This window comes from Trichoderma reesei (genome assembly GCF_000167675.1).
Source record: "Trichoderma reesei QM6a unplaced genomic scaffold TRIREscaffold_2, whole genome shotgun sequence".
NCBI lineage: Eukaryota > Fungi > Ascomycota > Sordariomycetes > Hypocreales > Hypocreaceae > Trichoderma > Trichoderma reesei.
In genome coordinates this window covers 1,116,019-1,139,954 of record NW_006711149.1, presented here as the reverse complement: position 1 = coordinate 1,139,954, position 23,936 = coordinate 1,116,019, and the positions used below count along the sequence as shown (strand labels likewise).

The 23,936-nt window shown below is 51.6% G+C and overlaps 5 protein-coding genes across 5 annotated transcripts; 2 read left to right on the top strand and 3 right to left on the bottom strand.

The window, feature by feature from the left end:
* Positions 1-1,273: 1,273 nt before the first annotated feature.
* TRIREDRAFT_103755 (uncharacterized protein) lies at positions 1,274-2,604 on the bottom strand (the record flags this gene model as incomplete). The annotated part of the gene is made up of 4 exons (XM_006962101.1): positions 1,274-1,792; positions 2,006-2,020; positions 2,066-2,371; positions 2,488-2,604. 4 exons carry the CDS (start codon positions 2,602-2,604, stop codon positions 1,274-1,276), a joined length of 957 nt encoding a protein of 318 aa, XP_006962163.1.
* A 2,844-nt stretch (positions 2,605-5,448) lies between these two features.
* Positions 5,449-8,609, top strand: TRIREDRAFT_103754 (serine/threonine protein kinase; the record flags this gene model as incomplete). The annotated part of the gene is made up of 2 exons (XM_006962311.2): positions 5,449-6,438; positions 6,489-8,609. The coding sequence occupies 2 exons, from the start codon at positions 5,449-5,451 to the stop codon at positions 8,607-8,609; spliced, it is 3,111 nt and encodes a 1,036-aa protein (XP_006962373.1).
* A 3,365-nt stretch (positions 8,610-11,974) lies between these two features.
* On the top strand, positions 11,975-14,029 carry TRIREDRAFT_74854 (uncharacterized protein). Its single transcript, XM_006962310.1, has 2 exons — positions 11,975-12,430; positions 12,515-14,029. The coding sequence occupies exons 1-2, from the start codon at positions 12,133-12,135 to the stop codon at positions 13,648-13,650; spliced, it is 1,434 nt and encodes a 477-aa protein (XP_006962372.1). The 5' UTR covers positions 11,975-12,132; the 3' UTR covers positions 13,651-14,029.
* A 291-nt stretch (positions 14,030-14,320) lies between these two features.
* On the bottom strand, positions 14,321-16,099 carry TRIREDRAFT_74851 (uncharacterized protein; the record flags this gene model as incomplete). The annotated part of the gene is made up of 3 exons (XM_006962100.1): positions 15,631-16,099; positions 14,761-15,496; positions 14,321-14,715 (listed from the first exon to the last, which is right to left on the bottom strand). Exons 1-3 carry the CDS (start codon positions 15,853-15,855, stop codon positions 14,321-14,323), a joined length of 1,356 nt encoding a protein of 451 aa, XP_006962162.1. The 5' UTR covers positions 15,856-16,099.
* Positions 16,100-17,086: 987 nt separating this feature from the next.
* Positions 17,087-18,983, bottom strand: TRIREDRAFT_103751 (uncharacterized protein; the record flags this gene model as incomplete). The annotated part of the gene is made up of 2 exons (XM_006962099.1): positions 17,087-18,649; positions 18,867-18,983. 2 exons carry the CDS (start codon positions 18,981-18,983, stop codon positions 17,087-17,089), a joined length of 1,680 nt encoding a protein of 559 aa, XP_006962161.1.
* Positions 18,984-23,936: the final 4,953 nt, after the last annotated feature.

The following is a 23,936-nucleotide window of genomic DNA, read 5'->3' as shown; positions in this document are numbered from 1 at the left end:
CTTGCCTGCTTTGCTCGATTCCGCGCCCATGTTTGCTTGCGCTCTAAGTCCGATCCGATGCATGCAAGGGGCTCAAACGGTTCGGCAGCAAGCATCACGCGGCTTTTTGGGCTGCGGTTCGATTTCGATTCGATCCAAAAGACGGGCGCATTGATGCAACCAAGCGCTCTGCCCAATGAAGCCTTGCAATATACTTGTACCTACTACTTAGGTAGTTCATGCCCGAGCGTGGCCTTGCTGATTCCAGCGAGGCGATTATTATTAGTGCCTTGAAGATTGGGGGGGTTTGATAAGAAGTGGCATCATGATGAGGTACAGAGGGCCATGCGAGGCACCAAGATGGACATGCGCGTGCAAGGGGAGCAGGTTTCTGCGGGTTGGTTGACGTGAGGCTTCAACTGCTCGGGGGTTGCATCGATAATACTAGCGGGGAGGATGGAATGCAGTTGTGCCTGAACCCCAACGCTAAGGATCGACGCGGCTCTTGTGTTGGCTCATCACATCCTGGGTCAACTTGACAAGTGATGCGTTCCTTTTCTTCTTCTTTTCCGTTTCTTTCTCTTGCGCCCCAGCAGGACCATGTGCTCATTGTCAGCAGTTTTGCTTCTGAGGGAATTGGAAATCAACCGTTGAATGCATAGGGGACAAGGGAGCAGCAGCAACACGAAATCGAAGAGGCTGGGTGGTTCAGGTGGCCAGCAACATGGTCGTAGTAGTAGTAGTAGTAGTAGTAGTAGTAGTATAATAGACCCTGATGTGCGTCATCTCGGAACAGATCCCGGGGGCTGGGGGGGATGGCTGACAAGTGAGTTCTGCGGATGCGTTCCGGGATTTATTATACGGAAAACGGGAGGTCGAGGTGGTGTTCTCGAAAAAAAAAGGGGTTGCTGGTGGCTTTTCGTCCTTCGTATTCCTTGTCCTTCGTGCTTCGTGGCTCGGGGCCTGAGTAGACCTGCCGCTAATAAGGTGTGTTTCTTTCCTTTCCGATTTCTGCTCAATTGGGCCATCCGGGTGGTGTTTTGGTGTGTTCATGTCGGATCGGGCTCTGCCGCAATGTTTCAACATGCCGTCCTACTCCCGTTTGTCGAGTCAACCTGGTGCCTGAAGTGAGCATCCATCTGGCCCGGCCTTCTATAAGCTCCAATGAGCGGCGTACCAGGGAGCGAGTGGGCGCGCAGGGCCTAAACCGCGTGGCCGGGACTGGAGCGCTCGTGAGCTGTCGGAATGCCCGAGTCAAGACGGGGGGCAGGATTAGGGATCAGTAGATGCCGGGTCAAGCACAGGGCACGGCAATCAACAGGCTCCCAGCAGGAGATTGATGATTTGTGACGGGAATCGCCAGATACGAATGAACGGGCACATCGCGTGCTGTCGTACTCGGCTTATGTGCCTCGCATGTAAGGGACTTTGTATGCGCGTAGGGAAGGACGCAGCAGCCCTGGCAGATGGGATGCGAGCGAGGCCAAACAGCGATTCGATTGATTGCGCGAGTTCCATGTAGATGCAAATGTACGTGTATGCGCATGTACGTACGATGCGGCATTGGGTCCGATCCAGGCCGTTTGCTGTAGGTACTCGTACGAGTGTGTCTTTCATGTCTTGTAGGAGTAGTCGTTGGTGGTGGTTCTAGTGCGGAGGCTAAGGCGAGGACGAGCAGTTCGGTGCCCAATCCCTCCACAACAAGACCTGCCAGGTTGGTGATACCAGACAGCAGCATCGATGCCGCGGGACGGACAAGGAACGACATGTAATAAACAGCTGGCACTGCTGCGTTGTTCAGGACGAAAACGCCCTAGTATCTTGAGGGTATAGAACGCCCTAGTATCTTGAGGGTATAGATTGGCCTTATTGCCGAACTGCCAACTCATCTGGAAAGCCATGGATATGCAGATGATGGTGACGATAATGATGATGATGATGATGCCCTCGGGTTCGATTGTATGTACTCGTGCTGTATTTCGTAGGGGTGCCCGGTTCTCTGGATGGACATGTGTCCACTGCCTACCTGCCTACTCAGGTACTGTATGTACGATAGCTAGTAGCAAGTCATTCAGGCAAAACATACAAACGCCTGCATACCCGTAACAGCGACAGCGACATCCACCATGCGTATCCATACGATTCTCGCAGTTGCCACGGCAATGGGCCGACTCGTGTCGCTTCTTCTCGCTCTCGTTGAGTTCTGTTCGCTCCTCATCCCTCCGCCTGTAGGGCTTCTTCCACAGGCCCCAAAGAGGGACAAGCGAGGGCGGAGGCTGGGCCCGGCGTCGTCGAATTGGCGGTCACGAGCGTGCAGGCGGTCGATGGGGCAACCGGGGATTGGCCAATATTTGCCGCTTGGGTGATGTTTTGCTCGGTTTTCTTCTTGTCGCTGGCTGGTGGAAGATGCAGGTCTGAGATGTGATGGAAGCGGTCGAGATGCGAGGGGACAGGTTTACCTTACTCTGGGTAGGTACGTTCAAGTCGTTCATTACCTAAGGTACCTACCTTCCTTATTTCCTCTATCTTGATGCTTTGTCTCTCATATGTAGACGATACCTCGGCTTGTCTGTATAGGTACTCGTAACTGAACGTGTCTTGAGAGCAAAGAAGCGCGCAGATCATCGTCTGCACTCCAGCAAAAGAAGCGCCCCGCTGTGACAACGCTGTGTCCCTCGCCTGTCATTTGATGCTACCGCCAGGTTGCCCGTTTTGGTGCCATCCAGCAAACGCGCAGGTCGTTGGAGCACAACCTTGAAGCCTGGGGGGGTGATGACCAGGCCTTTGCAAGTACCCGGAGTCACTGCTACCAGCAGGGTGCCATCAGCTGTCCGTTTTGGGGAGGTCTCTCGGATCCACTGGGGAAAGAGCGTTTAATCAATTAAATCAATCACCTGGGCAATCGGTCAACCTGAATTAATCAATCGGCTCATATAAAGCACTGCTGTATAATATCCTCATAGTAGTAGGTACAGTAAAATGGTCATCTCCAGCCTCACCAAAGAAGAAAAGGAGTGGAGGGGTCCTACGAGCCCAACCCAACCGAACTGAACTGAACCGGATCCTTGTTTTTACGAGGTGTCAGCTCAACCGACCCATGCACCCTGGTCTGACCCGACCCATGGTCCTGAATTTAGTAGGAAAAAAAAGTTCACCCGACCTATGCTCTTTATAATATGATTGGCTAGATTTACTTTTAAGTGGAGCATAGGTAGCCTCAGGTCTTACATTAATGCATTAAAAATGCATTAATATAGCATTCTTTAAAGTTTATTATTAAAGGTTAGTGGTTAGTGGTTAGGGTTAGTTGTTAATAGTTAGGGTTAGTGGCTAACTTAGGGTTAATATAGTATATCTTATAGTAAAGTAATAGAATGTATTAATGCATTAGAAATTCATTTAGTTTTATATAGAAAAGTTCACCTGACCCATGGGTTAGCTTCTTTTAGCTATAATTGGCTATAGCACTCTTTTAGTGGAGCATGGGTCGGGTCAGACCAGGGTGCATGGGTCGGCTGATGTACCACCTCGTTTTTACCTTAGTGTTGGTCCCTTGTCCCTTGGATCCCACGAGTTGACAGACGGGCAGCAAGGTTCCAGGTCCCATCACTCCCCCTACCCTTTTATACTAGTAGTAGGAGCCGGTAGTACAGTAGCACAGTTGAGGTGGAGGAGGCCCGAGTTAGTGGACGTTCTAGCGGCAAGCCTCCGCTGTTAGTGGCCGCCATCCGCCGGTGCTGCGCTGCTTGGGCTCTGCTTGGGCCCGGCTGTGGCTTGCTGGTAGTGCTGGTAGTGCTGGTAGTGCTGGTAAGGGGAGACTTGGCTGGTTAGGTAACATGAAGGGGCATCAATTGGAACCCCATGATATCAGCTGCCGCTTCAGCTGCCTCCCCCCCCCCCAGAGGCCTCGAAATGAACCTCATCAACGGATGGATGACCTGCTTCTGCTCGCTTGCTTATTATCACTCATTGCATGCCGCTGCACTGCCTCGCCTGGCACGGCTGGGTAAATCCAGCTTCTTCTGCTCGCTCGCTCGCTCGGCCTCGCAACTCCCACCGTCTGGCGCGGTTGAAGCCGGTCGTCGCACAAAACCCCAGGCTGTCTCTGTCTCTTCTGTCTCTGTCTCTGCATCAACCTCTGACCCTTCTGCTGCTGCTCACCTCGCCCGACCCCAGAAAGAGGCCCGGCCCCTTGTCCTGTCTGTCCGTCCATCCACCATCCACGGCTGCCGCATCCCTGCCATCCAATCCCTGCCATCCCTGCCCATACATGACATGTGCACAACTGACGGCGGGCCTGCGTCTCTCGGAACGATTTGATTTGGCCCGACCGGGTCCTGGTCCAGTTGCGGTCCAGCAACACCACCGACAGACGGCCAGATAATCGCAATCATACCTACCGGACAAGAAGGCTGATCATCAACTCCAGCCTCTCTCTCTCTCTTCCCGCTCCACATCCTCTCTGCCTACCCGCCTGCCTGCCTGCCTGCCTACCTGCCTTTCTGCCCCTGCTGCAGAAGCTTTGTCCAGTCTCTGTCCAGCGTCTCTCTGTCCATCACTTTTGCCTCCTTTTTACTCTCTCCATCACCCCCGCCAGCCAGTCATATTTTCCCCAGCCGACAGCTTCCACTATTTGTGCTTCCTCCGCCCCCCCCATTTGGCCTCGCCGCTCCTGAGCGGGCTTCTCTCCACGAACCAAGCAGGACCGGGACATCTCCAGCCATCCATTCTTCCAACCATCCAACCACCTCCATCCCGCCTCGCCTCGCCTCGCCTCGCCATTTACCTACAGGCACGCCTCACCGTCTCCCCCTCCTCCTCCTCCTCCTCCTCCTCCTCCTGCTGCTGCTGCTGCTGCTGCAGCACCAGACACAGGCTTCCTACTGGCTCGACATCAACCACTCAGAATCTTCGTTCGCCTGTCGTTTCTGCCTGCTCGGCTTCTTCATCTCTTCGACTCCATCTCTCGGCTTCAGCCTCCGACAGCATCCAAGTACACCACAGCAAGCTGGAGCTTCTCCAGGTTTGACTCAGACGGCAATCGGCAACCCGTGTCTCTCCTCCCAGGGAGGCTCGCTGTTTGTCCCGCTCGGTGAATCCGTCAGTGCATCACCATCAATCCAAGCAAGCCGTCTATTTATATCCTTGAGCTGCCATCTTGCTGCTGTCCATCAAGCCCCTGCCGGCTCCCAGCACCCCTCCTTACTACCATCTCTCTCTGAGCCTCACGACTGGCTGCCATCCGACGAAATTCTCTCGCTCCTCACTGGCTGAAAAGGAACGAACAAGAACAGCCGGCTTATATATACGATTTCTGCGCATCCCCCGTCCTTGCTCGCCTCGGATAGCTGCCGCTTCGCTGCACCCTCGCACCCTGATAGCAGGTACCCGGCGCTGCGCGGCTCCGTGGCGCACCTCGACAAGTACATCCAAACGGCTGTAGCGTGGGCCGCCCAGCATCACAACGCCATGCCTCCGCCCGATGGCCGGCCCTGCACCTCGCCGCCTCTCCTGCAGCCGCAGCTCCAGACGCTTCCGCAGTCTTCGCAGCCCGCAAAGCAGAGCTTCCTGCGCAAGCTGCTGACCCGCTCCGACAGCTCGAGGAGCTCCAAGTCGTCCGCCTCGTCCGTCTCCGCCAGCCAGCAACCCGCACCCGTCTCGCCTCAGACGCCCCCTGCCGGCTCGGGCATCGTCAAGCGCCTGTCTCGGAGGGTCGTGCCGGGCCTCCCTCGGTCCCAGACTTTCAAGCGCCAGCTGTCTGAGAGCAGAGAGCACCTGGCCCCCGTCGAGCCGTCGGCCGAGGAGCGCCGTGCCGCGTCCGTCGACAGACGATGCCACTACCCGCAAAAGGCGGGCCGCCGCAGCCTGCGAGCTCACCCCGAGCCCCGATCTAGTGCCCCCAGCTTCTATGGCGAGACGCTGCACGAGACGGGCTCCAACTATGCGCAGTCGCTGCCGGTAGACCTCGCGGACCTTGCAGATATCGAAGCCGCGGGCTCAACATATTCGGACCTGCCGCATGCCATTTCAACGGACATGGACGGCAACGAGGCTGACGATGAGTACACCGCTCAGGACGCCGTGTCCGTGGCCGACTCCCGGTCTCTCACGGCGTCTCAGTACGAAGCCATGATTCACGACGAGCTCGAGAGGGAGTGGATCCTCAACCTCAGCATGCACTTTAGGGACCGGTCGAAGCGGGAAAAGTTCTTTGTCACATACCGCGAGCAGGAGCACATGTGGCGCCGCGTCACCGTGTCGCTCGACTACCGCGATGCGCCCGAGAACTCGCTCGAGTGGGATCTCAACCACACAAAGTACCAGCGGGACAAGAGCGCCAAGATATACGAGGCCATCCGCGAGAGCCTGCCGGACATTCAGTTCTACGACACCGTGACCAACCTCAAGCTCGAGACGACGGACGGGAGGCTGCATGTCCACGTGGTGGAAGATGGCAATGTAAGTAGCCGCTCCGAAGCGTTTCATGGTGTCGTCACATGGACTAACAGGACAAGGAAATCATCCACTATCCAAACGTCAGCCAGGTTCGCCATCTCGGCTGCAGGCGAGTCAAGGAACGAGACATCATTTTCGACTCCCACATGTCTGGCTTTGTCTACAAGGTCAGCGTGCAGGGCCACATGCTCATCAAGAAGGAGATTCCCAGTCCCGACACCGTCGAGGAGTTCCTCTACGAGGTGAACGCTCTCAACGGCCTGAGGTTCTCCAGGCACGTCATTGACTTTTACGGCGTCGTCGTCGACGACAACGACGAGCACGTCAAGGGACTGCTCATCAGCTTTGCCGGTCAGGGCGCCCTGATCGACATCATCTTTGAGAATTGCAAGGAGAACAACATTGGCCTCCCCTGGGAAATGAGGGAGAGATGGGCAAGGCAGATTGTGCAGGGACTGGCCGACGTTCACGAATCGGGCTTTGTCCAGGGCGACTTTACGCTGTCCAACATTGTCATTGACGACAACGGCGATGCCAAAATCATCGACATCAACCGCCGCGGCTGCCCAGTGGGCTGGGAGCCTCCCGAGGCAACGGCCCTGATCGAGTCCAACCAGCGGCTGTCCATGTACATTGGCGTCAAGTCAGACCTGTACCAGCTCGGCATGGTCCTCTGGGGGCTTGCCATGCTCGAGGACGAGCCCGAGACTCAGGGGCGGCCGCTGATACTTGGGCCGGAGATCAACGTGCCCGACTGGTATCGCCAGATGACGGAGATTTGCCTCAGCGACGACCCGCGGATGAGGCTACAGGCGGCATCGCTGCTGCGAATGTTCCCACGCGTGATGCACGGCGACGAGCACAGCGATGCCCTGCACTCTGACCAGGAGCCGGTTCGCATGGACAACGTCGCCATGGCGCGCGAGTACTCTTCGGACGGATACGGCATTGATCATCACCATGCAACGAGGGCGGCCGACCGCGAATGGACCTACTCGGGCTCGACGTATGCCGACAGCGGGCTGCTCCCCTATGATCAGCACTACTCCGCGCGCGGTCGGTCACCACCGAGCGCGCTGCCCAGCGACACGGAGGGCGATGCCGCCAACAAGTCGGGCTGGGCAGCCAACAGGAACATTGCTCCGTCTTACAGCGATAGCGGCGAGAGCTACGTGCTGCCAGAAGACGAATATGACGTTCCCCGACAGCCAACCCCGACCCCCTCTGCGGAGAAGTTCCTGAACATTAGTGACCGGCGTCAACGACCCCTGGGGCAGCTGAACTCGTCCCTCGCCTATGAGAGCACCGACTACTTCACCGCCGATGACCAGGGAGCAAAGGGATTGGCCCCGGCGGCGCCTGAATCAAGCTGGGGAGGATCAGCAAGCAATTACACGGCAGAGGAGGACACCATATTGGAGTCGAGCAAGGCAGCCGAAAAGGCTGTTCCCGCTGTCGTCGTGACGGAGACTCCTGACGAGGTGCCCCAGTTCAGAACCCCCGAGATGCAGCAGGGCAGAAACTGGGGAAAGCATGATGACAACCGAGGCGATGCCCGACGACAAGACTCGGCCGTTGACGTGCACCCTGATGCCCGAGCGGCGAATAGCCCAGATGTGCCTGTCAGGACAAGGTCGAGCCCGAGGCTGAAGCTGTCGAAGAACACGGCCAACATCAAGGTCAAGCGGCTCCGAAAGGTTCCGAGGGCCGAAGACGGCTACCGATCCTCTTCCTCCCACGCAACGCCGCATCAGACGGTGCCCAACACGCCCGTCACAGCAGAGGCCACCAGGCCGGGCGAGAGCGCTCGCGTCACGACGCCGGAAACGGAGTCGGAGCCCGACTACATTGCGTCGCGATCACCGGGCTTCAAGTCGCCCGACCCTCGGCAAGGATACAATGCCAGGGATGCGCAAAGAGCCGGGCAGCTGCTCAGCGGAGGGGCGAGTGAGCAGTGGACCCAGGAGGATGCTCACGGTCAGACAGACGCAGAAGGAGGCTTCAGGTATCCGCGGCACGGGACGATGCCCGTTTCGCTGACGGGGATTGGAGCAGCACATCTGGGGCTGCAGGGCGAGCTGCTGCCGGAGAAGGGGTTGATGGACGACGAATTCCAGTTAATGACACGAACCGAGGCGCCGCCTCTGATGATTACGACAGATGCTCAGACATGATACAGACATACAGAGCGAGTTTGATAGCATGGGGCCCGTTTTTATCTCTTTTTTTTTTTTTTTTTTTCGGCTTGGTTGTCATTTGTTTCTCTTGACATTTGGTTTGTGCCCGAGGGCAATATTGGATATACTTGCATGTAAAGTAAGGTAGATGTGGTGGCGGGCAACTGACCTGGCGCTCTTACTTGATACTCTACGACTTTGGATATAGGGGAATTTTGAGAATTGTCTACCCTCTTGGAATGACTTGCCCCGGTATTTGCCGGTTTATGAGTATGAGATATGACTCGGTTGACCAGACAGTAGGGATGTTGAGCATACAGCACTTTGGCGAGCGATGAAGCAATTTGACAAGCGAATCTCTGTTCAATATCAACCTTTAACCGATATTGATTGTCAAGATGGTGGTTGAGATTGATGGGGTTCGATTTGTACGTGAGACAGGTGTTTTGCATATGTGCATGTTCAACAAATCATGTCAGTTGGAAAGAGATGCTCTATGTCTCTGACTTTACCAACAATCACTTGCTTGTTGAGGCAGTTTCTTGGACAGACTCTGTGATGTGTGACATCTCTGGCTTCGGGGTTCATTGGATCAAAACCTACCTAGCAGCTCAGTAGGTACCTGTGAAGGTGCAGAGATAGGTAGGTAAAAGACGGCATGGAAGAGAGCTTGAGAAGAAGGTGTAGAGCTTGCGTTGAAGCTTTGTTACCCAAAAGGGTAGAAAAAAAGCCATGAAATCCTGTATCCAGCGCCATCAAGCCTCTTTTGTCTTTCTTCAAAGCCACGGCGCATGTTCATTGCATGTTGCTCTTATTACCTCATGCCAACTTATTTTTACCTTTCCGTCGACTCCGTTATATGGGAAGCACATGGAACAGATAACGACGACTACTACCTGAGGTACTTACCTCATCACTTCCCTACTTATCTTGGAACGAGGTTTGGAAACGGGATCATCACAACGTGGCGCTCTGGGGTGGCTGAGTTGTGGCTTTAGATCTCGACAGATGCAGAATCGGGTTGATGTGATTGGATGTTGAATATTTACTGTAGTACTGCTTCGGCTAGAAGGAGCAAGAAGCGATACTAACAAAAAGACAGAGGTACGTACCTGAATGCTTGAGCTTTTTCCATTCCCTGATGTCGTTTTAAAACTGGGGCGGTCCGGGATATGGAGCCGCGGCAGCAGTGGTTTTTTTTTTTTTTTCTGTTGGGGATGACGAGGGGGGAGGGAACATACCTGTTTACGCGTATTTCTTTTGGATTTGGGTGGAATGGGATTGGATGATGTGGTTTTTTGAGATTTTGGGGTGGTTGAGGTTCATCGTGCCGAGGTTTGTGAGTGAATGTGAGTGTGAATGTGAATGTGAATGTGATGATGATGAGCTGGATAGGCTATTCGATGGGAATTACTCGGTAGGTGTTACTTGACGGCTGTGTTACAGAGTGCGGGCTGGACTTGACATGGGATGGGATGAGTTGACAGATGCTGCTGCGTGGAGCCTTTGGTGATGCGAATGTGTGGTTTATTACCTTACGTGGAGGCAGACGTATGTACAGAGTATGCCTCGACGTGCTGTATGTATGCGTGCGTTGGTCGAAAAGATTGATACTACCTTGCTTTTTACTTGACGATGGATTTGAATGCATGTACGAGGCAAGAGAGACATTACACACGAATCACAGACTGGCTAAGGAACCACGGGCTGCAGCGTGTAAACTTGAGTGTCGATGGTGAAGCTGGAAGCCATCCCCAGCCAGCAGTGACATACACAGCATCATCATCATCATCATCATCATCACCAGCACCAGCACCAGCACCACGACAATGCAACATCCCCAAACCCAGTCACTTTACATATAAAAAAGCCATTCCGCATCAAGACCAACATCCAAAAAAGACATGGACCAGAGACGATTCTTCGTCCGCTGCTCCGTTCCGTGTCAAACATTGAATTCCCGTCGTCAAAAAGTCAACAGTCAAAAGTCGAAGTCAGTGAAAGCCCGAAATCACGATCTAGCCAAAAGCAGCAACGCCCCAGAAGGGAAAAAAAAGTTGTTGGGGAAAAGAAGCCTGCGAAAAAAAGGTTGAGTGGCGCTCTCTACCGCCAGCTTCTGATTGGCTGTCTTCTCTAGGGGTGGCGTTTTTTGAGAGTGGGTATCAGGAGGGGCGTGTGAGAAGAAGAATTCAATGTACCTCGACCTGCATCCCTCGACTGTTGATGGTTCTACTATTGGCTTTTTTGCGATAGTAATGAAGAGTATCTATCACCTTAGTGCAGCAGAATGTCAGGCCAGATAGAGCTGTATATCTGCTGATTCCATCATGACGAAGTGTTCTTGTTCCCAAGTCAAACAAAACCGTTGAGGCGTTGAACAGCTATGAGTATTTCGAAGAAGCGAGATGATGGGCTGATATCAGCATACTCACGTTCAGTCCTCTCCCCCCAACTGTTTCAAAACCACAGCGTCACCAAATCGCTTGCAACGCAGTTTCGCAGCCTGATGCGATTGCATGACTTACACGCCAGCAAGGGGCAGCTGTAGCCGGTACCTGTAGCCATCAGCTACAGCGCACGGAATCTGGCCCCCGGGAGCGCGTACCGGTACATGGTTCTTTGCCTCCCAACACACTCGAGCGAGATCCAACAAAATTCCCGGGTTCGGCAGTGCGGAGAGGTACCCTTGCGAGCTGAGTGACTTTTGTCTGACCGCTGCTCGCTGTGGGTGCAGCAGGTACCTTTCGCCATGCGGGTACAGAGATGGCAAACGACAACCTCGAAACTCGACCGTTTGCCTGCGACTTCTCCTCGTTCTCTCTCTCTCTCAATTCTCCACCAAGCGGCAAAAGAAAGAAACGCCCTCTTCTTCTTCTTCGAATACATAACAAGCAAGAATCGGGGTTCCCATTCATAATTTGCCTCTCCCATACTGATCCCTTCTGTTTATGCCTTAGTAATAGATAGCCCTTTTTTTGCCTTTCCTCCTTCAGCCTCTTCGACAGGATTCGGGATTTCCAGGCCTCGATGCTCTGATCTGGGCTGATCCGGAGCCTCCACTTGGCGGATATCCGATACTAGCCCAGGGCCATCGCTTGTGCTTGATTACACGCCCTCCTCCTCCTCCTCCTCCTCCTCCATCCTCGTCCAAGACGCTGCGGCGAAATCCACAGGCACCGTTTTCGTTTTCTTCGCCAGTTTCCACCTGTTTCCTCTCTGGGATTCTCTCACACCCTCGCTTCACACCCTCCCCCCCTCCCTCCCCTCCGCTTTGATAGCTGGTCCCCTGTCCTCCCTTCCTCCGGGGAACTTGTTTATTAGAAAACAGCCTCTTCCTCTTCTCAATCCTCTTCTTGTCCCCTCTCTCCTCCTCGTCCCTCATATCCCTCCTCCTTCTCCTCCTCCTTCTCCAGCCTCTCTTCTCTTCTCTTCTTCTTCTCATCCTCCTCCTCCCTCTCTTTTCGACATTCGACAGGGAACCACAAGGAGAGAAAAGAAAAGAAAAGCAGCATCACCAAACATGTCGGAGCCTTCAGCCTCGGCCGCAAAGGCCCAGGCTTCGGCCTTTCCAGACGGCACAACCGACTACGTGCCTCTGCGGTCCAGCAGCTCCAAGTACGACCCCAAGAAGGTGCACATCGCCGACACGCCCATCACCTGGGGCAACTGGTACAAGCACGTCAACTGGCTCAACACCATCTTCATCGTCTTCATCCCCCTCATCGGCTTCATCTCCGCCTACTGGGTCCCGCTCAAGGTGTCGACGGCCATCTTCTCCGTCATCTACTACTTCAACACGGGTCTGGGCATCACAGCTGGTGAGTGACTCTCTTTTCGAGTATCATGATATGTCATGGGACGAGGAAGCAAGGCTCTTCTTAAACTAACACAACACCACAAAGGTTACCACCGTCTCTGGGCTCACTCCTCCTACAAGGCCACCCTCCCCCTTAGAATCTACCTCGCCGCCGTGGGAGCTGGTGCCGTCGAGGGCTCCATCCGCTGGTGGTCCAGGGGCCACCGCTCGCACCACCGATACACGGACACGGACAAGGACCCCTACTCTGTCCGCAAGGGCCTGCTCTACTCGCATATGGGCTGGATGGTGATGAAGCAGAACCCCAAGCGCATCGGCCGCTGCGACATCAGCGACCTCAACGAGGACGCCATCGTCGTCTGGCAGCACCGCCACTACCTCAAGTGCGTCATCTTCATGGGCCTCGTCTTCCCCACCGTCTTCTGCGGCCTCCTCTTCGACGACTGGCTGGGCGGCTTCGTCTACGCCGGCATCCTGCGCATCTGCTTCGTCCAGCAGGCCACCTTCTGCGTCAACTCCCTCGCCCACTGGCTCGGCGACCAGCCCTTTGACGACCGCAACTCACCCCGCGACCACGTCATCACCGCGCTCGTCACCCTCGGCGAGGGCTACCACAACTTCCACCACGAGTTCCCCTCGGACTACCGAAACGCCATTGAGTGGTGGCAGTACGACCCGACCAAGTGGATGATTTGCCTCTGGAAGCTCACCGGCCTGGCCTACGACCTCAAGCAGTTCCGCGCCAACGAGATTGAAAAGGGCCGCGTCCAGCAGCTGCAGAAGAAGCTCGACCAGAAGCGCGCCACCCTCGACTGGGGCACCCCGCTCGAGCAGCTGCCCGTCGTCGACTGGGACGACTTTGTCGCCGACTCCAAGAATGGCAAGGCCCTCGTCGCCATTGCCGGCGTCATCCACGACGTCGGCGACTTCATCCGCGACCACCCCGGCGGCAAGGCCCTCATCAACTCGGCCATTGGCAAGGACGCCACGGCCATCTTCAACGGCGGCGTCTACAACCACTCCAACGCCGCCCACAACCTGCTGTCCACGATGCGCGTCGGCGTCCTGCGCGGCGGCTGCGAGGTGGAGATTTGGAAGCGCGCCCAGTTCGAGAACAAGGACGTCACGTACATTAACGACTCTGCCGGCCAGCGCATTGTGCGAGCCGGATCCCAGGTCACCAAGGTTGCCCAACCCGTTGCCAGCGCCGATGCCGCTTGAAGTGGTTGTGCATGAGTGTGTAGAGAGGGAAAAGCATGCAAAGACGAGACATGAAGGGTTGCGGGGTCCATATCAATCAGACAACGTTGCCTTTTCGTCTTGTTTTGAATGCGGAACAGACAGAAAATCATGAATTGGCGTTTTTGAGGGGATCATTTTGTTTTTGTTTTTTCAAAGGGGCCTTGCTGGATTGGAGAGGCTGGGTCAAAAAGGGGCGTTTTCACTTCACTTTCCTTTCTTTTACAAGCAGTATGAATGAAGAAGACTAGAGCATCATTCCGCACTCTTTTTTATATCAATCAAAGAGAGAGCAACCCACTCAATGCATATACAACTCATATATATATATTTACCATTCAAACATTGATATTGAATTGATAGTGAAGTGGCTCTTGGATTTGACATGTCTGCAAGATCCCTAATGGGTGATACTATACGCACATGTTTGTTATATTCAGTTCAAGCTACTATTACTATTCGCCTTAACTTGCCAAACAGTAATGGAAACCACAATCTTCATTCCCTGATGACCACCCACCTATACTCCCTAATAACCAAGAAGCAAGCAACTCATAACTCCCACAAAACTCCCCTCACCTCATCGTCCCCCCCGTCTATCACCACACACACACACACACACACAGCCCTCTTCCAACTAATCCGCGCCAATTCAAGGCGCCGCCATCCTCGTTTTCATCATGACCAACTCCGAACTCTTGGCCCACCGCCCATCCGGCGTCTGCCTATAACACAGCAGCCGCCCATCGTCCCCCGTGCTGCCCAGGATCTGCCCGTCGTCGTCAAAGCCCACACGCCACACGGGCGTCCGGTGGCTGTCGAGCCGCGAGACCTCCTGCGCCGTGTGCCGGATCTGGCCCGGCTGGCCGGTCCACGCGCGCTCGCCGACGTTGCTCGATTTCGCGAGGCTGGCGCTTAGTGTTGAGGAGGGGTGGTGGTGGTGTGGTGGGTGGTGGGTGGTGCTGCTGCTGCCGCCGTTGTTGTTATTATTGTGATTGTTGTTAGGGTTGTTATTGTTGTTGTTGTTTGAGCCTGGCGTGTCGTCGTCTTTGGATCCTGATCCTGATCCTCCACCACCACCACCACCACCACCTCCCGCTCCAAAGTCTCTATGCTGTGACCGGCTCAGCAAGTGCGTCGCAGACCAAGACCTCCCATCGCTCTCCGAAAAGGGCGTGTCCATCCGAAACACGCGCGCGTACCCGTCCTGGCATGCCGTGGCAATCATGTCATAGCCCCGAATGTTCCCCGGCGCCCACGCAACGTCCCTGACCAAGCCTCTATGCCCGGGGATCTCCACCGCAAGATAAAACTCCTTCTGCAGGGTATTCGCGCCAAAGTTGCTCGCCGCAATCTCCCTCGTGCGATACACCTTGACGGAGCCCATGGCCGCGACCACCAGCCCCAGCGAGTCCGTCGGCACGCCCGCCCGCAGCGCGGCATAGCACGGCTCCGGGTTCGGGTCGAAGCGCACCTTGAATGCGACCTCGTCGCCGCGGCTCGGCTTGCTGCACACGCTGAACTCGTCGATGAGCGCGTACTCGGCCAGGTTCTCGGGCTGGTCGTTTTCGTACACGGTCAGCCGGCCGTCGGTGGCCAGCAGCGCCAGGTACGTCTGCCGCGTCTCCTCGTTGTGCTTCATGGAAAAGGAGCGGTACGGCGCGCGGGCCGAGCGCGTGTCAAAGGCCGGGCGTCCGTTGACGGACCGCGCGGCGCAGAAGCGCCGGCCGGGCGCCGCGGACGGGTTCTCTGCCCAGAGGCGGAACCAGCCCTCGATGCCGAGCGAGGCGATGAGGTTGGGGTAGATTGTGGACGGGAGCCATTGGAGCTATTTTTTTTGCGTCAAAGAAAAAGGGGGCGAGTTAGCTCGGAGCTGGACATGGGTCGATGGATTTCTGTGTAGGTAGGAGAGGAGGACAAGCTGGAGAGAGGGATAGATGGGCAAAGAGGAGATGGACAAACCTCGACGACTTCGCCCCCATGCGCGCTCCACGTATCGCACAGCCTCCACGTCCCGTCGCGATGCCGGTTGAACACCCGGATCTTGCCGTCCACGGATCCCGTCGCGCAGCGGTCGCCGTAGGCGTTGAAGGCAATGGCCTGCACCAGGTCGCGGTGGCCGTGCTGCAGGTTGAGGTCAAACGACCTGTTTTCGTCGTCGGTCGGCGACTGCGGCAGCGAGCTCATTGTGCGTCTCTGCCTCCCGCCCTCTCTGTAGGACGTATATGCTATGACTGTGTTTCTACAGGCCCCTTGCGCGCATTCAATTATGAGGTTGAGGTTGGGGGTTTGAATATCGGGTTGACAGGTGTGGTGAAGCGGCGGAGTGAGGAGGAGTATGGAATGACTGCGTTTGTAGGGTAATTGATGCGTGAGATCAACTTAACAAATCTCAATTGTCCTCAAAAGATCGAGGTATTATCTGTCGTCGCAATCAATTGCACCCTTCAAGGCGTCAAGATATCAAAGTCGAGATGAGATCAAGTCCAAGTTTCATGTGAAGTTGATGAATACAGAACAGCAACAGCAACAGCATGAGCTGAGCTGAGCTAAGCCAAAGCCAAGCTCCTTCCCTCTCCAACCTTCAATTGGCGGGGCTCAACGAGAACAGGTACGTACCTCCTTTCGCAGCCGGTTTCTGGACGACAGCTGTGGCGCAGCAAGCAGTGGCTGTGATCCTGTTCTAGGTCCAGCCACGATAGGAAAGAAAAAAATTCATCAAAAGCTTCATAGTATCGATTCCGAGCCTCGTCTCAACATCCCTTACCATGGGAAGTGGATCACCACTTCAACCGGTTCCATGGTCTAACGGTTATGACTGCGGATTCTGATTCCGCCAGCGAGGGTTCGACTCCCTCTGGAACCTTTTTTTTGTGGCAACATTTCTTTTTCTTTGCAACTCGCATTGTCTTGAGAGTATAGGGTATGGTCAAAGGTGAGGAGGGTATCATGTATTGAAGGGTACAAATCAGAGAGCATTTCTTTTGTTTGCTCTCCCAAAGTCCGTCCTGACAAGAGAAAGAGTATAGTATATGGAGAATTTCAAGCCATGTGTTCGCCATTGCCCAAAGAGACGTGTACTATCCAGTAGAGAAGAGAATTCCTCGTGTTACCCTCGAACCTATTAACCAGATCATTCAATAATCCTTTCCATGCCGATACCCTTCAAACTCCGAAATTCCAGTAAATGTAAAAGAGAGATGAGAAATGACTGCAGGGTCGCTAAACGTTTCTAAGAACCCACAGAACCATGGGTATTCTTCCTGTAATGAGGGACCGATCGGTCTTCCCATGGTGCTCGCCACTTGCCCCATGAGGCCCTCTTCCAAGCAGAAGAGTCCCATTCATGTGATGATCAATTGGGGGGGGGGGATCCATAGTTGGAAGCTGTAACAAAATTCTGAAGATATAAGAACCATCAGTCGTCAGAGTCTGTCAGATATACTGCTGCTCTTGATGGCGGCCGGTGCGCGAGCTTCATCAGATGAGGCGTCGTAGGGACGGGCGTTTCCGCATCGGGCGTCGTTGCAACCGGCACCTCAACAATGGGCTTCCTCAATTCATACAGCTGCTGTCTCAGCTGTGGCCCGTCCCACAAGTCCTCGCGCCACGGCCAGCTCTTCATCATGCCAAACAGCTTCTCGCTCATCGAACGCGTGTAGCAGTGTGTCGCTGCTATGTAGAGCGTGGTGATGACTCCAAAATCCACATTGAACCAAGGCGATCCTCCCGCCAGCGTCGCCAGAAGAGCTTGCTTGATTGCGTCTGCGATCGAGGCCACTTCCTTGAACTTGTGCTCGTCCTCGTCGGGAGGCGTGTATGCCATGCCTAGGGGCAGAGGCATGGCGTCGAGCGCAATCGACGCAGCGCGGTGCCGGAGCAGACAGCCCATGTATTTCAAAAAGTCACGCGGAGCCGGTGCCCGCTCCATGTCCCCGTAAACGCTGTTCGCCTTATTCAGCAGCTCTCGGATATGATAGGACCGTTGCTGCAGCACGTCAACCTGGAATCGAGCAGCCCCATGGTCCCAAGCACTGTCGTCGCCCTTGTACTGTCTGCACATCCAGCTAAATGCATTGACATCTTGGAAGAAGTCGTCGACCGCCTCTTGCAGCTTCTCTAGCGACGTAAACTCCTTGGGCCCTCCGGCGTTGCTTTTCCTCGTCTCGTAGGCTTGGAGGGACAAGGACGGCGGCGAGTTGGTCCTCATGAAGGCTGCCGAACCTTCCCATCGGCGAAGCAGCTTCATCATGTAGACAGCCCTGGCGTGAGAATTGTCATGGTCGTGGCTGAATATCTCCGGATGGCGAAATATGTCCTCGACCTCGTCCGGGAGGTTCGACATCAGCCGGATGCCGTTGGCAAGGTGCATCATGGCGGTCGGCCAGTTCCCCCGCAGAATCTCAATGTAGAAGAACGAGACGCAGCAGATCATGATGATTCCATAGCGCTTTCTCATCGGTAGCCCGTTGAGCTCTTCGGCCATCCTGTTCAGCGACAGGTTGTACTGCCGGATGATGTAGCGCTCGCTGTTGGTCGGCGGGCCGAGGACGGTGACGTTAGACCCGGCCAGCCTAAAGTCGTGATAGGCTGAGCTGAGGGCAACAATGGCATGCCTCACAGCTTTAGAGGTGAAACAGTACTCTGGCACGACGTGGCCCCAGAAGAATGTGTTGTGGATGTGCGTGATGCCCACCAAATCTTCTGCCAGGGGTAGAAACTGGCGAATGTACTGACTCTCCACTACATCGCCGCTGAAGTTGGTCACCAGTGGCCGCAGCAATGTAAGGGACGACGCTGATGAGTGGATAGAAGAGGAAGAAGAAGAAGAGGACGAAAGCTGCTGAGAGAATCCCGGCTTTCTCGTGGCTTTCGGCTTCGTGGTAGCTTGGTAGCCATCGCACGTTCGGCCCGTTGAGATGCATCTCTGGCACGCCGGCTTCTGCTCGTCGCACTTTATTCTTCTGATTCTGTATTGAGACTGTCAGTATTCAGGGGGTCACAAATGGGGACGAGAGAAGAGATGTGCTCCGTCTCCAATTTCTCGTTTTTGGGTAGACGGGTCCAGCTCACTTGCTGTCTCATCGTGTCAGTTGCAAAGCTTCCATATTCGCCGCCAATGAGGCGCAACGTGGAGGGGCCTCTCAGCATCGCAGGCGAGGTTGCACAACATACCAAGTTACACAGCCCGTCCGAACCTTGGGCTTGCCGGCCCGCCGTCGCTTTTCCTTGGCCGGCTGAGCTTCCGACTCCTGTGGCGGCGTTATGGGTGTGACAAGGACAGGAACCTTCGCAGAGGGTTCTGAGGACGCCATGATGAATGCATTGGCTGGAAATACGAGGGTGCGTCGCGGCTCCGACTTGTAGATCCCGGCGCCGAAATCGATGTTGAGTAGGAGACGGCAGATGGACAATCTAGGCACGGCAGTTGTATATCATCCGGAGCACAAACGCGGTATAAAGGAGATGCGCCGAGGTACGACGAGGTCGATGCAAGGTAAGGGGACGAAGAGACAGGGCCCGCCGGAGCGGGAGCTGGATGGGAAAGCCTTTTGCTTTTGGCAAAGCTCGAGATGCCCCGGAACAGCGAGCTGTTGTATGGTTGCTTCCTATCGCGTTCCAGTCCAGACGCCGCCTGGTAATACGAAGTACGTGTTGGCCAAGACCAGAATGGCGGGAAGCAAAGAAGAATGAACCAGCGCCGTTGAATGGCAGTAGATGCTGACGAGCAGATCCAAGCAGTCAAGTGGGTTGTCCAACGGGGTTTCTAATGCTTCAAAAGCCCAACTCCTCCCCGTTGCCCGCTGCTCGCTCTTCGCGCCCAAGTACAGTAGGACCTGTCCAGGGAGTCAACGACCCGCGGGCCGGAATGCGGAGCCTGGTCAGACTAAGCAGAAAGAGAAACTGGGAGGAGGGCAAGGTAGTAAGGAAAATGAACCGGGGCAGAAGCGCAAGTAATCCTTCAAGGTTGTCCTTTGCAGGCGTCCGAGTTCCCCAGTTGCTGCGAGCTTGCAACGAGCAAGGATAGACGACTGCTATTCTATCGACTGACCTACCCTTCGGCTCGTCATGGAGATAGTATGAGCGTCGCCACTCCACGTCAAAAAGGAGGGACAGAGCAGAGACAGAGCGAATAAGACGGGTCGAGTCGTGCGCCGCTGAGGCTTTGGCTTTGGCCGTCGGCACTAGCCAGAGACAAGACCTGGGGCGTCGAATGGTTTCGCTTGACTGCTGGGGCCATTAGCCTGGGTGGGTGGTCAAGGTGGTCTTTGATCTCATCACCATCGGCTCTCGCTGGGCTTAGGACCGTGGAGGACTGGGACCTCAGCCTGGATGGGTTGCCAGCAGCTGTAATGCCCGGACAGGCACGCCTGCAGCCGGCAGAATTAGCTCGAGCAGCAGTTGTGGCACAGCGCCAACGGTTTGCTTTGCAGTGATTCCCCCTGCAGCTCGTCGCAGGAATACATAGGTGTACAGTAGGTAGCCAGCAGAAGACGTCCTGGTAATGGCTGCTTGGAGCACTGTTACAGTATGGACCCATACCTACTAAGACTTAACGATGCAACCCTCCCTCCCTGCTGCTTGGCTGCTTGTCGGATGCAGCCCTCCAGCTCTTGGGTCGTGGCAGCGGTAAATCTCGGGCCCCTCTCTGCCCTGTCATCCCACGAGTTGCCGATAAAAAGGGGGGAAACGGACCGGAGCTCGGGGCAGCAGGCGGTAGCTGTGGCTTGATCTGCCCGCAGTACCGAATTGATGGTACAGTGTGTGTCTCTGGCTTCGAGTCGATGAGGTTGGAGAAGATGAAATGAAATGAAGAAAAAAAGGGGGAAAAAGAAAAGAAAAGAAAGGCGGCCGATACCTTTTGGAGGGTAGAGGCAAGGCAGGAAGCGTCTTGGCACCTGCCGTGATCTTTTTCACAAGGTAATACTGCGTTACCTGGAACCTCCGCGTACAAGTACTAACGCTGTATTCCTCACCGTCTCGAAAGGGGGGATTTCATCCTCCAGATCAATCGGTGATGGTGCTTACGGACAACTTGAAAGTACATAATGCCTACCTAAGGTACAATACCGGCGCTGTACTCGTAGGGAGCAGGTGATACCTGCGCGGCGGTGGCCAAGTACTGCAGCTGCAGGTATCGCCAACTCACTGTGGAGGGCAAAAAGTACCTGCAAATAAGCCGCCCCCCCCCCATGTATCCATTCCAGCGAGTCGAGGTATTATTTAGGGAACGCTTAGCATAACACCATCCAGGCTTATCAAGACACTAAAAAAACAGGTCTTATAGCTTAGCTGGTCAGAACGCCAATTCCGGCTTTTACATACTAAATTAGCTATAAAGAAGAGACTTAAATTTCTATTAAAAAAATAAAGACTATCTAGATAGCTTAATTATTAAAATTACTATTAGAAATAAAGCTAAAAATCCTATTAATATACTGCTTTTTTAATGTTTTACACTTATATTAAATGCTATGTTTTTATAGTTAAACCTAAAGTTAGATTTAAAGCTATAGGAAATGCAGTTATAATATATTTTTAGTGTTTTTAACCTTTATTAAAAGCTATGTCTTTAATATTAAAATTGCTGTTAAACTTAAAGCTATAGATTATATAGCTATAGTATATTTTTAGTATTTTTAGTCTTATTTAAAAGCCTTGCCTTTAGCTAAGATAATAGCTTTATACTCTTTATCTTCCTACTTTTAATTTATTTAATTTTTAAATTTAGTATTAATCTTATAAACCTATTCCTAATTAGCTAAATTATCCCTATCTTTAAGGTTTTATAGCATTCTTTAATATAATTATTACATCTTAGTCCTAGGCTTATATATATTAATAAGCTTAAGTATATAAAGGCTAGCTGCTATTATTAAATTTAAAGGCATTATAGTAATATTAGTTAGTAAGTTTAATATTATCCTAGCTAGCGCTAATAATAGTAGCAGCGCCTGCTAATAGGCAGTAGCAGCCTTATTATTTTTTAAATTAATAATATATTTAAAAAGACTAGGCTCTTACTATATATCCTTACTTTTAGCTAACTTCTTAAGGTTTAGGCTACCCTTAAAATGCCTTTTACCCTAAATAATAACTAGGTTATAAGGAATTAAAATTACATTTTTTTCTTTAACTTTAATCTCCTAATACTAAAATTAATATATATTATTAAGCTTAATTAGCTAGTTATTTAGTAATTTTTTAAAAATTATATACTAATAAGGAAGTTTATAAATTATCTTAAAAAAGCAAGGGTTATATATTATTAGTATTACTTACTTATTAAGCTAATAGGCAGTAAAATAGTGCTTTTTTAGGATCTTTTATAAAGCTATAAAGCTAACTTGCTTATTTACTAATAAATATAATTATTAACAGCTTAAATTTAAAATCTTATTTATCCCCTAGGCCTAATAAGTCTAAATATCTAAGTCTTAGTATTACTAGAAGTTATTAAGCTAAGAAAATATAGTTATAAAATTACTACTACTATTAATAATATATTTTTTTATTACTAAGTATAATAACTTAGTAATTAATATTATTATATAGCTAAAATACTACTGCTAATTAACCTAAAAGTATATAATCTTCTGCTTTTATAAAGTAAGCTATATATCCTTAATATAGCTTATAGCTGCTATAAGGTATACCCCCTGGCTAGGCTAGGCATTAGAGATAGCTTTAAGCTGCTAATTATATTCCTTCTTAAAAGAAAAAGCTATAAGCTAATTCTACTTTTTTAGGAATGCCTAGAACTAGGGAGCTTGCTTTATTTATTTAGTATTAGGATTATATATAGCCTTAAGGAAATATTGCTTTATTTTTATAAGTATATTTATATTAATATACTAATAGTATAGGAAGTGTACTACTATATTAGTTAAAGGGTATTCCTTTAATGCTTTTATAAGGGCAAGCTTTTAGTTTATAATAATAATTACTAGCCTAGTAATCTTAATTTTTAAAAGGAGGTCTTATAAAATCTTAATAGCCTAGTTATAGTAGCTTTACCTCTTTTCTATAAAGAATATAATAGTAACTTAAAAGGAATTTATTAATAATATAATGCTAAAGATATTAAAGAGCAGCATATTAAACTTATTTATCTTATATATTAAATCTATAAATAAAACTAAAGGAAAATAATAAAGAAATTTAATACTAGACCTTAAGGTAATAAAAAAAGCTTCTAGTTAATTTTACTTATCTTAACAGTCTTAAAAATAGTAAAATTTATTATCCTTTAACTTATTATATATCTACTTTATTACTATATAGCTAGTAAGCTTTTATTAATAATGCTTTAGCATAAAGTTATAAATATTATAATAAGTAAGACCTTAAATATCTGCTTTTTTAAAACTCTATAAGTGTAAGAGAATTTAACTAGGTTTAACCTTAGTATTATAAAGTGTAATAATGCTTTTCTTTCTCTTTTTAATAGCTATACTGCAGTATTATAAAAATGCTACTAGCAGGAGTATTAGGTAATTATGTTAAGTAAAGGTGTTATTTTAAGTATGTTAAATAATCTAAAGGCTTGCAGCATTACGCCAGCTAATAATAAGCCTAAAGGGACAGCCTATTATCTAAAAGCTTATCTTATAGCACTAGGTAATAGGATTCTCTTTATCTCTCTGCGATTTAAAGCTCTTTCCTTTACAGCAGCGGAATTTAACGCTATTAGGCCATAACTAGTGCTTAGCTAAGCTATAGCCAAGAGTCTAACTGAGGTTATTAATAGCAACTCTAGCCTTATTAACAGATTAGAATTAAAGGCTATATAATAACTCTATAGCAGCAGCCGCTAGTATAAGGATTAGAGTTGCAAATAGCTTTAATATAACATCTCTAAGATGTTAGGCGTTAGGCGTTAGTCTTTATTAGTATCTATTAAGATACTGTGTGTTTTTTTTTTTATAGAAAACGCTAAGAAAATCTAACACCAGGCATGCGCCTCTATCAGCTACAAGACCTGTTTTTTTAGTGTCTTAATAAGCCTGGATGGTGTCATGCTAAGCGTTCCCATTATTTAGCAATAGTAGCGCAGCCGACCGAGTTCTCGGGACCCTCACGAGCCGTCAGGCAAAGTGGGTTTCATGCCGAGTTGATCCAGTTTCCAGTTGGGGCGAAAAGGCGACAGCGAGCGAGACAAGCTTGACAAGATACCTACCTACTATAGGTAATCCCATCTCATCGCCGACCTCCAATTTTCTGGCTTGATGCAGGATATCCGGATTTCCGCAGCTTACTCGGCTTTA